General features: G+C 53.9%; 1 protein-coding gene across 4 annotated transcripts in view; it reads left to right on the forward strand.

Moving 5' to 3' along the window:
• PBX1 (PBX homeobox 1) overlaps positions 1-15,822 on the forward strand; it is a 240,496-nt gene extending 224,674 nt beyond the window's left edge. For all 4 annotated transcript variants that reach the window (XM_066261022.1, XM_066261021.1, XM_066261023.1 and 1 more), the window contains one exon: positions 11,100-15,822. In XM_066261022.1, the coding sequence (XP_066117119.1) occupies positions 11,100-11,192 (93 nt within the window). In that variant the 3' untranslated portion in view covers positions 11,193-15,822. The remainder of the gene's footprint in view (positions 1-11,099) is intronic.
• Positions 15,823-16,089: the final 267 nt, after the last annotated feature.

The raw sequence follows: 16,089 nt of genomic DNA on the forward strand, positions 1-16,089 counted from the left end.
CTGGAACTAGCTTCGGGCAGCCGGGCCGTCGTTGGAATAGGGTTGGGTCAGCGGTGCCCCGCTCAAGTCCTCGCTGCCTTCTGCTCCACCAGGAAAGAATATCACAGCCTCGAAGGGAATCACATGTCTGTGGTTGCGCCCTCAGGAGGCCTGGCCCATCCAGACCTGGGGGAGCAGCAAGCGAAGTCACCCGGCTGAGTGTAATTGGGGGAGCCGTTAGCCTTGGTTCCTGAGGACGGCCCCCCTCCTGCCTTCCTAGAAGGCGTTCCATGTTCCCCCACACGCTTGATTTCGGGTAAAATGATCGACCTCTTTCCTTCGGAAGAGTCCAGCGTGGTGTTTAAACTCGGCACGTCTTGAAAACCTCTCCTTCTCTCTGGCGCGTTCCCGGTGCCGGACGGCAGAAGGCTCTCCATATACACGCGGTCTGGTCTCTGCGTCAGGTCCCCCGGAACCGAAGCCTTGGCCAGCAGTCTCTGCTTAGCCGTCTCTCCTCCCTGACCGCACGTCTTTCTCCAAGGTCCGGCCCGCCCACCGGTGGCCTGGGAGTGACCAGGGAGCTTGTGGCATGCAGAGTCTCGGACTCCGCCCCGAGGGTTGAACCAGCTTCTGCCTTGGCTCGGCTGCCCCGGTGACGCCCAGCACAGCGCGTGAGGTCTGCGAGGCGCTGGCCGCGTCTCAGGCCTGGAGACGCTGTCTCGGACTGCCCCGCGAGGAGGGGTTCCAGGCCCTCCTCTGAGTTACGTTGTCCCAACACTTTATTTTGAAGTCTTCCACACGTTCGGAAGGGTCGGGAGAATTGTACAGCGAGCGCGGGTGTGTCTGTGACCCAGATCCTGTCTTGATGCTTTACCCCCCAGGCTTCGTCACGTCCCTCCTGTCCACCCGTCCGTCCAGCCTGTTCTCTTGATTCGTTTCAAAGTCGGTGGCAGACCACAGTCTGCTCCCGCCCAGGTGACCGCTCAGGGCACGCGAGCCACCACGAGAGTTCAGTATGAGTGCGCCGTTCTTTTCTCCTCTGCGGTCAGAGTTAACCTGATGAAATGTGCAAACCGTGAGTGCCCCCTCTCTGAGTTGTGACAGGTGTCACACACTGGCTTGTGAGCCTATGACCCCTGACCTTCTGTTCACCCCTGTGTCGTAGTTTTCCTTAAAAAAAAAAATGAAAAGAGGGAAGAGCACAGTTGCCCACAGTCTGTTCCCCATCCAGCCAGGTGTCCTCCCCCCCCACACACCTGCTGTCCCTCAACCCCCACTCTGACTTACAGCCAAACTCCGCTGACATCCATTTTCGACTGAACTGGACGGTCTGTTCTACCGTCAGCTTAGGCTCCAACCTGATGGGTCGGCTTCCACAGGGAAGCTCCCTTTTCCACAACAAAGGCGTTTGCAGCAGAGAGAGCTGTCTGGAGGTTAGACTACGGTGTGGTTCCTTCGCTGACACGGTGGCACATCTGCCTGTCCCTCCCCTTCTCCTCTGGTGTCCTTTAGGTTGACGTCCTGGTCACCTTCTGGAGCCTCCCCCACATGTACACAAACTTCTTATTTTTTCAAAGTCGCTGACCTGCCACAGGTTATGCTTGAGTTCTGCCTGGGGCAGTGAATGTGGAAGGCCGCCACAGCCACCTGTGGACTGGAGGGTTCTCTGAGGGAGGACAAGGAGAGACCACAGAAGACCAAGGGCTGAGCCCTGGGTGTGTGGGGGGCGGGGAGGGGCGGAGATGAGAGAAAGAACAGAAGAGCCTGCCACATGCTGAAGGTCCTGGAATAACTAATGGTCCCCAGTATCCATGCTGGGAATACTAACTCCTAACATTATCAAGTGCATAGTACAGTCCCCTGTTTCTACCAGTGGTCTCAGCTGCATTTTATGGCTGGGGAGACGGAGACTCAGAGAGGTTATGCAGTCTGCCCCCAATCACACAGCCAGGAGTAAGAGCCAGGATGTGGCCTCTATCCAGCCAACTCCAAAACCTCTATTTTCTCCATCCATCCAGACAGACGCCTGGACCTCTCAGGTCCTTACACTCCGTGAAGGGGCTTGCTGGGACCTCTGAGGGAGAGAATCTGTTACGTGTCCCGGTGGTAACTATTTTGGAACTTGGCTAACATGGAAAAGAATGATAAGAACTCAGGTGTGACGTCCATTGTGTATCCTTTCAGGGTGGCACATGGAAGTGCTAAGATGAGTTGGTTCTCTTATTAAAACTAAATCTGAAAATGATATAGGAGAGACTCAGTGGTTCATGGAGGGACTCGGCCAGTCTGTCGAAGGCAAGCCTGGCCCAGGAATGGACATATGAAGTATCAGTACAGGTTAAATTTTTTTTTTTTAATCTGGGGACAGCCGATCGGAAGAAGATGAAATGTCTGCCTATAGAATAGATTAGACAGTATTGAAGCATCTCTAGAAGTATCAGTCTCATGGCCCAATCAAAAGGATGAGACAGGATCACTTGGCTGCACTGGACTTGTATCAGGATGGCCCCTCTTTGTCAACACTTAACACAGGGGTCGGGAACTTTTTTGGCTAAGAGAGCCATGAACGCCACATATTTTAAAATAATTCCGTGAGAGCCATACAACGACCCGTGTACGTTATGCATTATCCAATACAAATTTGGTGTTGTCCCGGAGGACAGCTGTGATTGGCTCCAGCCACCCTCAACCATGAACATGAGCGGTAGGAAATGAATGGATTATAATGCATGAGAATGTTTTATATTTTTAAAATTATTTTTTTTATTAAAGATTTATCTGCGAGCCAGATGCCGCCATCAAAAGAGCCACGTCTGGCTCGCGAGCCATAGGTTCCCGATCCCTGACTTAACATGTATCATCATTAATCAGGAGAAAGAATAAAGACAATGGACTGCAAAGAGACTATAATATGAATAAGATGAGGCATATCAAATAGAAGAAAGAATGCCAAAACTTTAAAAAAGCTAGGAAACAAGAAAAACAGAGAAGTAGGAAGAAAGAACAGACTATTGAATGATGAGCTGATGGCAGGAACCCTGGCCAGTTGGTTCAATGGTAGAGCGCTGGCCCAGTGTGTGGAAGTCCTGGGTTCGATTCCTGGCCAGGGCACACAGAAAAAGCGCCCATCTGCTTCTCTACCCTTCCCCCTCTCCTTCTCTCCATCTGTCTCTTCCCCTCCCGCAGTCAAGGCTCCATTAGAGCAAAGTTGGCCTGAGCACTGAGGACGGCTCCATGGCCTCCAACTCGGGCTCTAGAATGGCTCTGGTTACAGCAGAGCAACGCCCCAGATGGGCAGAGCATCGCCCCCTGGTGGGCATGCCGGGTGGATCCCAGTCGGGCGCATACGGGAGTCTGTCTCTCTGCCTCCCCGCTTCTCACTGAATTTAAAAAAAAAAAAAGAAGAAGATGGCAGGAAAATAATTAAATTGCCCAGTATATGGCAAAATGAAGTTCACACGTACCAAACAGAACCAAAAATATAAACAAACAAACAAACAAAAGCAAGGATGTGTGGTTCCAATAGCAACCGCCAAGAACATACAAAGATTATGAAACAGATCAAGTAGTCATAAAATAAGCAACCGTCGTAAAGCGGTAAATTAAAGAACAATTAAAACCAACACATGGATAGAAAATTAACAGGCTGAAACGACATGTAATAATTGTATTAATAACAAGCACTTAGTGACTTCCTCCCCTGTGCGCAGCTGCTGCAGTTTATGTGCATTAACTTACGTCATTCAAGTTCATTAAGAACAATTAGGACAGTTTTAAAATGTAAACTAAACGTTCAGGGGGCATCAGAACAATAACAAAAAGACCTTAAAGTTCAGGAAAACGAACCAGGGGGTGTCCACCTTCATTCCTTGTCCAGCATGCCCACCCCCTGTACCTGTTCTGGAACTTCCCACCCAGACTGGACCACAGTTCCCAGAGGTGCCCAGCCCTACTCTCCAGCTTGTCCTGTGACCCTGGCTGATCCTGGAGGCAATTGCTAGTGGTGGACTCTTGTGACCCTGGCTGATCCTGGAGGCAATTGCTAGTGGTGGACTCTTGTGACCCTGGCTGATCCTGGAGGCAATTGCTAGTGGTGGACCTCCTCAAGCGAGAGAATTCACGGCCCCAGAGCCCAGGGCAGCGAGCGTGCGGGCAGTCTGCCCAAGGTCCTCCTCATTTTGCCGTCCTTGCCCAGAATGCGTTCTTCTGGAAGCGCCTCCCCTTTCCTCCAGCCCAGGTCCCCGCAGCACTTGGGACACTGGTCAGACGTGGCAGTTCTCTTCTGATGCCTCCCTTTGCTTCTTCGCTAGGCCCTGGGTTTTCTGCAGAGGAGGGTCCTTCCTGCTTTTGTATCCAACCTATTGTTCAGGCCTGGTACACAGTAGGCGCTTAATGCATGCTTTTTGGAAAGAGGCTTCTTGAACCTTTGTCAAGATGTCTTCCTTTTTACTTCCTGCTTCCCGCTCTTCCTCCCTCCCTCACCAGCGGGCAGACTGGGGCTGGATTGTCCACCTGCCCCCAAAGTGTGCTGGCGTTCTTGCTGTCCAGAGAGTCTCTCCCACAGAAAATGACCTTTTTTCTTCCTTTATTTTCATTTTTCACAGCCTGACACCTATCTTTGAACCCCAACTTATTTACATCTTGGACTCAATCCTCTTGACCAACTCCCACCAGAAATCTTTTACGGGTCTTATATGTATATTCAGAGACCGGATATCTGTTTCTTCTTTTCCTCTCTTCCCCATCCTTTTGTTTTTCCCCGAGGTGGGTGTGGTCTCCTCAGTGGCCTTGATCTTGGTCCACGATTATTCGTTCATTCAGTCGGTGCTCACTCGGGGTTACCAGTAACCATTGGGCACCCTGGCAGGGAACTATTTAACACTCTCGGCGTGTCCTTGTATTCTGGAGAAAGTTCTAAAATCCCTGCCAACTCTTCCTCCCCCCCCCCAGGCAGGTGTCCCAACACCCTCGCCCTCACCCCTCCCACAGCCGATGGAACCAGCGATGGCACTGGTCTCCTGTCTTGTGAGCTCTGGGGGGGAGAGGGTGGCCACGGCATCCAGACACTCAGACAAAGGCTGACATTAGATGTGGACTTGCCTTTGAGCCCTTTGTTTCAATGTTACATTCCCTTTTCTATCTGATCACAGATTAATATTTAATGGGGAACATTTAGGGGACACAGGAATGTCACCTGAGAGAAAAGGACTGCTAACTCTTTCCTCAGCAGCCTCCGGGGTGTGTGTGTGTGTGTGTGTGTGAATGTGCATTGTGTGTGTGGGTGGGTGGGTGTCTTGTGGGTGTGGAAAAGTTGTGATCATATCAAACATGTCATTTGGGTAACCCACTTATTTTGCTAAAAATACATTACGGATGTTTTCCATATCATTAAACAGTCTTCTCAAATGTAACTTTAATAACTACATGAGAAGCCTGTTATCAGGAAGGTCCGTAACTTGTTTGATCGATCTCTGCCGGGGCGACATCGACGCTGCTTTCTGGTTTATTGTTAGTTATTAGTAATACTGCGGTGAACACCGTCTTGCTGAAAATTAAGTGCACACGTTCTGTTCTTTTCCTTGAATGCGTTTCTGGAAAGGGAGTTTGGAGGATCAAAGGGTACGGATGAGTCTAACCCTTTGTGACAAATTGTGAACTTTTCTCTGGAAGCATCTCTTCCTATGTTGTTCCCACCAGCCGTTCACGATCATCCCGTCTCCTCACAAGCTCAGTGATGGCAACGTAGCCGTTTTTCCAGATTTGCCCCTCATAAAATTACAGAACGGCATCTCACGTTTGACTTTCCTGTGTATCTCCTAGATTCCTAGTGAAGTTTTCTCTTTCATACATTGATCAGTCTTGTAAACGTGTTCTCGACACGTCTGTCCTTTTTGTACGGTTTCTGGCGCTCTTCCACAGTGAGGCTCTTACCCCACTCCACGCTTAGGAACAATGGGGGAAACAGAGAAAGCTCTATTTCCGAATGGCAGGAGCTCCCGCGGAGGGCACTTCCCCCTCCCCCAACCCCATCTCATTCTGTTCATTTCTGCGGAAAGTCTTTGGGCATGAAAGCCAGACTGTTATCCCAGGAGATCCAATGGCAGATCTGTCCATGATACTAGTATTGATCTTAAAAAAAAAAGAATCAACCTGTGACCTGAACGTAGAATACATTTTCTTGTATCTGTAGTCTACTGGAAAACCAGGGCTGTCACATAGAACCGAAGCGTGTTCTGAAAGCATCTACCCATCACTGAGTCAGACATCCCCCTGGGAGGTTTACCCTGGACCTAGCCTCACCCTCGGCATTCTGACTTGTCGGACAGGGCAATGGCCCACCCCAGCCAGACTGGAGAGCTAGAGCCACATCTGCTTAAATAGGTTCCTCAGACTCTTGGCTGGACGAGGTGTTGTCTGCATCTTGGACGCCATGTCAGCCTCCTCTCTGTCTCCTTGACCACCCGTAAGTGTTGCTGTCTCCTGCATCACCAAATTCTGACAGGCTACCATCCCCCCGCCCCTGCCCTTCTCCTCCCGATGCCTGAGCCCACCGCACACATTTTGGGGACACCCTAAAAGGAAAACAGTGACAATTTAAGAAGCCTGCCTACTTCCCAAGTGGACGAGAGTCCCAGAATAATGCAATGCCCCCCACGTCCCCACCCCGCATACCCAACATGCTGTGGATGGTGTCAGGTGCAGAATAATGCACAGTACCCCCCCCACGCCCCCACCCCGCATACCCAGCATGCTGTGGGTGGTGTCAGGTGCGCCCCACATGCTTGCCACACAGGTGATTTTCAGGTCCTTGCTCTCATTTTGTCTGCAAACAGACTTCTCCAAGCACGAGTATCCTCCCCTGGAAACACCAGGCACCGCAGAGGCTGTGCCCCATGCTGCACCCCACTCCAGCCCCCCGCCGCCATGTCCCCCCACCCTCTGTTGGCTGCAACGACCCCGCAGACACAAAATGGCACTTGGGTGCATTAAGCAGCACACTCTCCGGTGACATAGCAATTAGGGCTCTGAAATAGACTTGGTGCGTCACGGAAGATGAGGGTTTTGAACGCTTCTGTTGTGATTACAGCCTGTGCCTCCCACAAATAATAGGCTTCCAAATGAGAGGCTGCCAGCAGAGCCTTTGTGGGTCTGTCTCCATGGTGGCACGTAAATTGCTACGAGTGTCCTTGCTGTACTTGAACGTGCCAGTCTCCGGGAGTGTACTTGGCTCCGGGTCTCTCTCGCTCTCTCTCTTTCTCTCTCTTTCTTTCCCTGGCGCACGTCACTGTGGGCCTGGTAATCAGTGGGTGATTGCCGTCTCTGGGATGGTCAGTGCGGGGGGGGGGCTCCTGCGTCCCACGTAATGATGCATGGCCCCGTGGCGTCCACCCTGAGTGGCATGGCGTCCCACGTGGACCTGGTCACGTGAAGGTGTGTGTGTGGTCTCCATGTGAGCCCCACATCAGTGTTGCCTTTCAACAAAGCAAAGCAAAATCAACGGTTATAAAAATAGAATGAAGCACTTGGGTCTGGATAGAGTCAACCAGTCAGGTAACATACACTGAAAGTAGAAAAATACCTTTTGCTCAGGTTATGCAGCTTTGACTCTGTGCGTAACTATAATTGTCTTCACACACAGCCGCTCTCCCGCACCATGTGTGCGCGTGCACAGTCATCTCCAAGGTGCCGTGTTTTCTGCACAGGTGTCCGCTCTGTGAGGATGTGATAAATTGTGTGTGTTTGCACACGGTGTGTTTTTGTTTTGTGGGCGGGTGTTTTTGTTTTGTGGGTTTGCGTGAAGAGAACGTTTATTCAAGGATAAAAAGTTTTCTGCACTAAGACACCTCAACTTAGCTAATGCCAAATGAAGCTTATTTTCCTTTGCCTCCAAAAAGTTCAGTTCTTACAGGTCTTAGGTTTTAACTCCTGTGCACCCATTGAGGCTGTGGAGTCCCCGGCCAGTGGGATGTGAAAATGTTACATGTAACAGCCGTGTTTTCACTTGTAACAGCAAAGACAGCAGCGGCCCCAAAGCTGGGACCGTGCACAGCCTTGTGTCCTGGACGAGCAGCATCCTCGAGAAGGGGCGCCTGCACCCCACTGGTCTTGTGTGGCAGCGTAGATGCTGGGCGTTCACAACTGACACACTAGGGAAGGGTGATGCCCAGGATGTGCCAACATCACTGTCGACCTTGGAGCCAACCTTCATGTACCCTTCAGGGGTCAGGGGTGCCAGGCGCTGGTGGGGATGGTGCTGTGTCTGGCTCATGGCTGGGGACCCGGTGGATGGGAGCACCTGGCACAGGAGCGTGGAGGTGATTTGTAATAGGAGAGTTTGTGTTGACCTGTGGGCATAGGTCAGTGGACCGTTGTGCTGACGGGCTCAGGCCCGGACCCTGCATTGTGTTGGGAGACAAGCCCAGTTCACTGGCTGTGTGGGTTGTCGGGAGGGAAACCCCGACGAGGGATGGGGAGGCTGGTCGTGGCCAAGCCAAGCGGGCGAGGTGGATGGAGGCACAGGCGGGGAGGGTGCTCAGCCCCCCGAGAGAGATGCCTCCGCACGGCTTTGTTTCCTGCCCGGCCGGCCCTTACGGCGCCTGGTGACGGAGTATGGAGCACATCGCCCTCCGCCACGCGAGGACCTCTGCCGCTGGCACCTGACCGTGTGCTGACCGCACTCCCCGGTGCTGACGTCGGCCACTTGTGGGAACCTCAGCATGTTTCTGGGCTGCAGACGAGAGTTTCTCAGTGCCAGCTCGCTCAGGTTGTCACATCAGGTGATGAAGTCTCTGCATCAACTGTGCGCTGCGGAGGCGAGCTCAGAGGAGGCGGCCTCAGAGGAGGCGGCGGAGGATGGGCCAGATCTCAGCCTGGCCGCTGCTGCCCGGGCTCACAGCGGTGCTGGGCGTACCACGGTGAGGGCCGGACAGGGGCCCCGGTGCCCACTCAGGGCCGGTGGCAACGGAGCGAGGACCGGGGCTACACCTCGTGCCCTGGCGTTTGCTTTGTCAGGGGAAACCGTGCAGGTTCCCGGCCGCCAGGTACCCGTCTTCCTCTCCGCCGTCCTGGGGCCCTCCCCGTCATGTGCAGTCTGGCACAGCGTGGCTCCCACCAGTCTCTCCCTTGTGCCCCAAAGCCCTTAGGTAGGGCCCAGTAACTAGACACGTGCAGAGCTAAGACCTTGTGCCCCACATACCTCGGATCTGTGCTCTGAAAGCCCAGGTTTCTGATCTCGGAGGCTGTGGCATTGTGTCCTGACCTCGTGTCCTCTGCTCCCTGTCCGTGCTGCCGGAGGTCAGTGTCGGATGAACCTCGCTTCTGCTCGCGCGGAACAAGCACCTGTGGCCAGGGGTGCTGCCCTCGGGGACGTTCTCACGGTTAACGAGCGCGCACGTGGTTTCACGGAACCCCCTTCCCACCCGGGGTCCCTCAGTGCGGGTCCGACGTCAGCATTTTGACAGAGAACGTGTCCTTTCTAAAGGGGAGCTTGCTGCACAGCATGGACGGGGAGGTGGGGTGCAGGCGGACAACAAAACGCTAGTTGAGGAGACCGGTTGCCCACCGAACATCACCGCAGGGCAGGAGGGAAGGGATTGGTCCCCTGGGGAGGCAGCAGCAAGCCCGGTCAGCGCGTTCCCAGAGCAGCAGCCTCCAGTGCCAAGACACAGGAGGGTAGGGAGAGTCCGCCCAGGCCACTCATGGGAGGCGGGCCGGTTTCTTAGCAGCATTGGCCGTGTACAGTATTCCGAGGCATGGACACCTCTGGAGGGAGAAGTCTGCTGTCCCCGTGTTAGACGCACGCCTCGTGCATGTGCTTGTGTCCACCTGACTTCAAACCCACAGGCTGCAGGTCCTGAATTCAGCAAGAAGTCGGGGTGAGGGGCACGGCTGGGCTGTCCGGGGGCGGGGTGACCGTGGCCTCCCAGTGTGCCCGGGGCTCAGAAGTTTACAGGAATAGGGGACATTTGGTATTGACACTGAGGGCGTCCTGGGCCAACTGGGACGGTCGGTCACCTCCGCGTGACCGGGTTCACGTGAGACCCACGTGGGCACCCCCTGTGAGGTGTATCCGTGTGTCTGAGTGTTTACGGAGGGGCGTGAAGAGCAGGCAGGTGAAGAGATCGGTTTCACGTGTTTATTTTTAGTAGAAGGCTTCGCATTCTCTCGGTCAGTGGGCCAGCGTGCAGAGTTAGGGGCTGGCCCCCATGCCCGCCGTCTGTAAGGGTTCCTTGCCCTCTGGGCGCACTGGTCCCAGGAAATGGGACTTGGTCAGGACCCGGACTGGATGTCTCCTGTCTGAGTTCTTCCAGCTCAGAGGTGACTCACAAAGAAGTCTCGAGAACCTTCTGGTCCGTATGGGCGACACGAGCTCATATTCTCACCAACAGCTTTCTTCAGGGCAGCCTCGTTGTCATTGTAATGGTGCCATCGAGGCTAAATGACCTGGTGTCCCATGAGCATTATGACGAAATCTGTGAGCCCCGTGCATGCTCCACCAGGATGGGGCCTTGTCCTCGTGGGACCTTCGAACAGCCAGTCAGTAGCCAGTAGCGTTGATTAGGCTGTGCCTAGAATTACAGCTCACTCGTGTGCTGTCTGTCCCCTTCTGAGGACAGGAACGGTGTCCCACCACCCTCATTACGTGCAGAAACAGCTAGAACAAAACCCCGCACAGAGCAGGCACCTGGAATCCGTGACACAGGGAGCACCCCAAGCTGGAAGGGACCTTCGGAAGCTTATTGCTTCTCTCAAGGGGACCCGAGGCCAAAGGGGTGGAAGTTCCTGGTCAGAGTCAACAGCTAGTTATAGACGGAGTCTCAGCGCTGGGACTCGGGACCCTCCGCCTGCGGGCAGCTGTCCCTTCTACCAGAGCATGGGGGGTCACCGGCTGGCAGAGGGGGAGGCGTGAACACTGTGTCCAGGGGCGCACGGAAGGCCCCACCGTCATCTGGGGATGTGTGGGGGTGAGTGTCACTAACCGCAAGAGCAGCCCACTGATGCGTGTCCCCGTTTGCAGGCGCGATGACTGTCCACACACGCACATCCGTGTGGTCACTGTGTACGCGCCCCCATCCCTGCTGCCCGCAGAGGACTGACCTGTCTCCCTTCTTCCCTTCCAGGCTAATGGAGGTTGGCAGGATGCTACTACTCCCTCATCAGTGACGTCCCCCACAGAAGGCCCTGGCAGTGTTCACTCTGATACCTCCAACTGACCTCCCGGCACGCGCACCCCGGCTGACCCGCGCCCAGCCGGGCGGGGCCGGGGGTGGGGGGGAGGGCGGCTCCCAGGCTGAAGCGGTCAGGCTGGAGGTCGAAGCAGTCAGCAGACACCATGCGTCTCCTCCCCTTCTCTTCTGTGGGACGCCACTTCAGCCAATCTGGACACGTCTTTATACTCTGTCCCCCTTTTTTTTCTGGGTAGAAGCCACCCCGCCCTGCCTCCAGCTGCCCGCCTGCGGCCCGTCACCGTCCCTGCCCTGGCCCTCCGTCTTTCACGCCCTGGGTCCCTGCCCTCCACACATCACCGAAGGATATTTTCAACAATTAGAGGAATTGAAAGAGGGAAAAAAAAAAGTGCGAAGAAAATAATAAAAGCGTTTGTACGTTTCCACGCTGGTGGTCCGAGGAGCCACGTGTACCTCATGGAGCCTCCCCCCCCAGGCAGCCCCCCACCTCTCCTCAGCCTCTCTACCTCTCGCAGGAACTCGCCACTCCGCCCGCACCCGGGCCGCCCGCCTCCTCTTGCTCTGCCCTTGCTGGGGACAGGTCTGGTCACCTCGCTCTCCCTCCCTGCCTTCCCCTCAGCCCCGGTCTTCCCCGGGGACCGCCACCCCAGGGCTCCGAGAGGCGCCCCGTTTTCTGTGCTCCACTCCACCAGGTTGGCTCCGGGCAGGAAGTCGGCAGCAGGGGGCGCTCAGGGAGAGAGAGGCCGCGTTTCTGTCTTCTCATCCTAGTAACAGCGCCTGGTGTCAGGCACAGACCGCAGAGGCCAAAGCCCCCTCAGAGCCAGGTGTGGGTCAGGCATGGTGACAGGTGTGCCACAGAGGAGGGGATGGTTCTCATCCTGAAACCCTTTGTCGATACCCACACACGCACGTGCACACACACACATCTATAGGCACCGCCCCAAGGTTAGTCAAATGCCACCTACAAATACCCACATTAGTAACTGTGCATTATGCCCTGTGAGCCCAGGAGAGAGAATCAGCAACTCCCAGTGACGGTCACGGACACGGAGAAGCGGTAATGCCCAAGGTGCGTCCCGGCATGCGCACACCAGAACAACACCCACAGAACAAGGACAGGTTTCCCGGGTCAACCCTTCCTGCTCACACCGGCTGGAGTTCAGGGCACGTTCTTACAGCATCCGCTGCGGATTCGGGTCTGTGCTGTTCTGGCGTGTGTACTAGGGACGTCGCGTGAACGACCCGGCGTTCCCCAGCTCGGTGTTGTTCTGGAGGAGACGGTTGTGTGAGATCCTGGCTCGGGCGCACGGTTCGCTCGCTTGTTTGAGGACCTGCACGGGGTGGGGACGGGGAGGTGATGTCCTCAAGTGAGATCGTCACTGTGATTTCTGTGCTCGGGGAAGCCCTAAGGGGGATGAGTGTGTCCCGGAGAGCCATTCTCCAGTGTCACCTGAGCTCACGTTCTCCGTGGCCAATGGGGCCAGCACTAAAGAGGGTGGCTCTGTCACCTGTTGCATGGGAGGTGGTCAGATCTCTTGGTACCCCGTTTTTCCTGTCTGTAAAATGGGGACAGTACTTCCGGGCTCACCAAGGGCTTGTGAGAGACGGAAGGTGTTGACCTCCTTCGTAACCGGTCTGTAAGCATGACCCTGTCTTGAGCTCAGCCCCTGTGAGATAAACTGGTTTATGTCATGTGTGACCATGGCTCTCCCGTTCTGACTCCTGGTTCACATCAGTGCCCTGACATCGTCACCATGGTGACAGAGGGAAGGATTACGGTTGTAGGGTTTTTTGGTTTGCTTGCTTTGGTCTGTTTGACTTCTTAGAACGGAGATAAGCACCCCAACTAGGAAAATTAGGCCCGGTTCTCTTCGTCTATGGTCGAATCTAATCTGTGGCCTTGTGGGTACCTTGTCCCCTGTCACGTGGACCCTCCTGGAGCGGCTTGTGGGAAGGTGTGAGGCCCAGCGGGGCGAGGCTGGCCCCCTAACCAGGTCACGGATGTCCCGCGTGGCACCGTGCCGGAGGGTGTGTGCCGTTGAAGGAAATACAAACAGCAGGCATGTGGCGAGATTCCAGGGTCTGCTGACTCAGAGCACAGGAAGCTGCCTGCTCGGCTGGGCTCCACACCGAGGAGTCCGAGCAGGGCCATCACGAGACAGTCCGGGAGCGGTTAGCCCAGGGGAGGCCCGCCTCCACGCGGGGAGGTGCTGATCACCTGCTCGGGGATACCTGACTTTCGGATGCAGGGTTGCATGGCTGCCATTTCAGGCCAGGCCAGTGAAAAGAGCAGAGCAGAGCTGATGGTCCCCGTCACACACACATCCCTCTCTGTGCCTCCCCCACACGGCTCCCTCCACAGCCGTGTTCACATCCTGCGTGGTGGCCCTGCGGTCTCTCGCATCAGTCGGACCGTGATAGCACAGTCAGCAGAGGGTGGGGGTGGACAGAGCCGGCCTGTGGTAGGACTGCGCCCCGTGAGCCCCTGGTAGGTCCATCCCGCCGCCCCCGACGGGGCCAGGACTTGTGCGATGGACAAGGGAGCGTGGCGTTTCCCCTGGCCGCAGCGCCCCCACAGGTCTGCCCACCTGTAACTCCTCGCCGCCGCCCCTTTCTCATCTCCAGCTCCCTGGCCTGGAAGGACGCCCGCCCGCCCCGAGCTCCGGCCCAGGGACGCCTCCTTGGACGCGGTTTTTATTCTGCTTGGCGGGCGGTCGTTTTCCTCTCCTTTTCCTTTGCCCACCCTTCTCCCTCCTTTTCCTTCTGAGTTTTTATTTTTCTGCCCAGAAAAACCTGACTTCGATACCAAAAAAATAAAAAATGAAAAGATAAAACTACAGAAACTTCCAATTTAAAAAAAAAGCTTTTAAAAAAATCAAACAAAAAAAAAGAGATTACTCAACGATTCTCTCAGCTTTATTAACATTTTCCATTGTTTCTTGCGAAGTGTGTCTCGTTCTTTGTAGTACCGATGACGACGAACATTTGATAATGAATGTTCTTGTATATTCAGATAAAGGAGAGGAAAAAAAAGGAAAAAAAAAAAAACCAAACCAAAAAGGCGGTCTGAATTTAATAGTGTTTATAATAAAAAGAATTTTAAAAAGATGACCCTCATAGCACGCAAAACAGGACGGGAATGGCCCTCTGTGTCCCGTGACCACGCCCATTGTCCCTGCCTTTGTTCTCACGCCCATCGACCCACCTACCTACATTGGCCATCCTGCCCCCCCCACCACCATGTTTCTTTTATTTCTCTTGCATTTGTGAATTAGTTCAAGAATGCTAGACAAAGTGTCGAGTTGTGCACACCCATTTCCTGTCTCATGATGTTTAAACGTGACCGTAATTCATTTTGTAAACTAAAAGAGAAAAAAAAAAAGAAAAAAAAAAAGGTCGGGATAGTGAGCATCCTAGAGGTACAACCTAACACGTTATTATTATGTTTCTTAACTTTTTGAGACCCAGAAGAGAATTCTTTTCTTTTGTTTTCATCCTGCTCTTGAAAATATAACAACAACAACAACAAATGATGTTCTGTTTTGTGTTATTTTGGGTTTGTTTATTGGGGAGGGGGGCTTTTTTTCTTTTTCACAGTCAGAATGATATTGTTTTTATTCCTTACATATGTATATACAAGGTGATGTGAAAAACCTCCCATCCCCACTGCCGTCCCCCCCCAGTGCCGTTGCTGTTTCTTGCTGCTTCTCTTTTGTCCCCTCAGAATGGCGCTGACATCACAAAGCTCAGGCAGGGGTGGGGGGTGTCTCTTTGCTCACCTGCATTCGGAGGGAGCGGCACACCTTCCGCCTCTAAGCAGAGCAGACTGTCAGGGGCTCCTCGGGCCTTTTCCACCTTTGGCCTTTAAAAAATTCGAGGCCTCAGCCCCCTAGAACCTTCTGCAAACTTGGAGGGAAGAAAAAGGGTTTCGCCCTGTCGGTCGCGACTGTGCCCGCAGAAGGCTGGCTTTTCTCCTGTCCCGATTCGTAACAACATTCCGAGAGGCCTCTTCCAGCCTGAGAGGGCTTTCCTCGCCCGCCGAAGAGCCCCAGGGGCAAGGCTGGCAATGGCCGCTGTCTGTGGGCCTGGGGGAGGGGTCCCCATTTTGGGGTCAAAGACCCAAGAGTTGGGCAGAGACACGAGTATTTCTACCCAAACAGCCGCCCTCTTGTCTTCTTTTTTTTTTTTTTTTTTTTTGAGTCACAGCCGCAGGATGAGAAGCTTTTCACATCACCTTTGTGGTTTCCATCCCTTTAGCTCAAAGCTTTCTGGAACCTTATTATTTTATTTTATTTTATTGTAACCTTTTTTTTTCCCTCTCCCTTTTGTTAAAATCAATAAAACACGCGATGTTGTCTCCCCTTTCCTCGCTTATTTCTTCTTTTCCTCTTGGCGCTGAACCATTTATTTTGACGCGCCCTCCTTCGGTTGTTGGTTTGAACCCCCCCACCCCTCCTGCCCCCCCACCCCCGTTCTTATTATCCAGAGTATAAACCTGCGAAGCTCTGCTCTGTTTTGGTTTTTGAGAGTTTAAGCTTTTTCTGCTTCTGTGAGTGCACAAGCGGCTTCTGTTCCCTTTGATTCCACCCGAAGTTTTGTGTGCTCTGATGATATACTAACACGGTGTAGGTTTTACAGTCTCCTAATTTGTACTGGTCATGCATATTCCAAATAAATAGTTTCTTTTGTTGCAAAAAAAAAAATGCGTGACGTGTGTGTGCGGTGTCGACTTTTTGTTTCTCTGACATGCTGGTGACTTGCCTCCCTCCCACCCTCGCCCTGAATGAGGGCCGGGTTCCGGCAGAAGATGGTCTATCTAAACTGTCCCCATCATCTTAAAGTCTAGGGACAGTGGTATGGGGCCTGTGACCTCAGAGAGCTCCGACCTCAGCCAGGAAGGAGGGAGGGGAGGAGGGAGGGAGGA

This window comes from Saccopteryx bilineata, chromosome 2 (genome assembly GCF_036850765.1).
Source record: "Saccopteryx bilineata isolate mSacBil1 chromosome 2, mSacBil1_pri_phased_curated, whole genome shotgun sequence".
NCBI lineage: Eukaryota > Metazoa > Chordata > Mammalia > Chiroptera > Emballonuridae > Saccopteryx > Saccopteryx bilineata.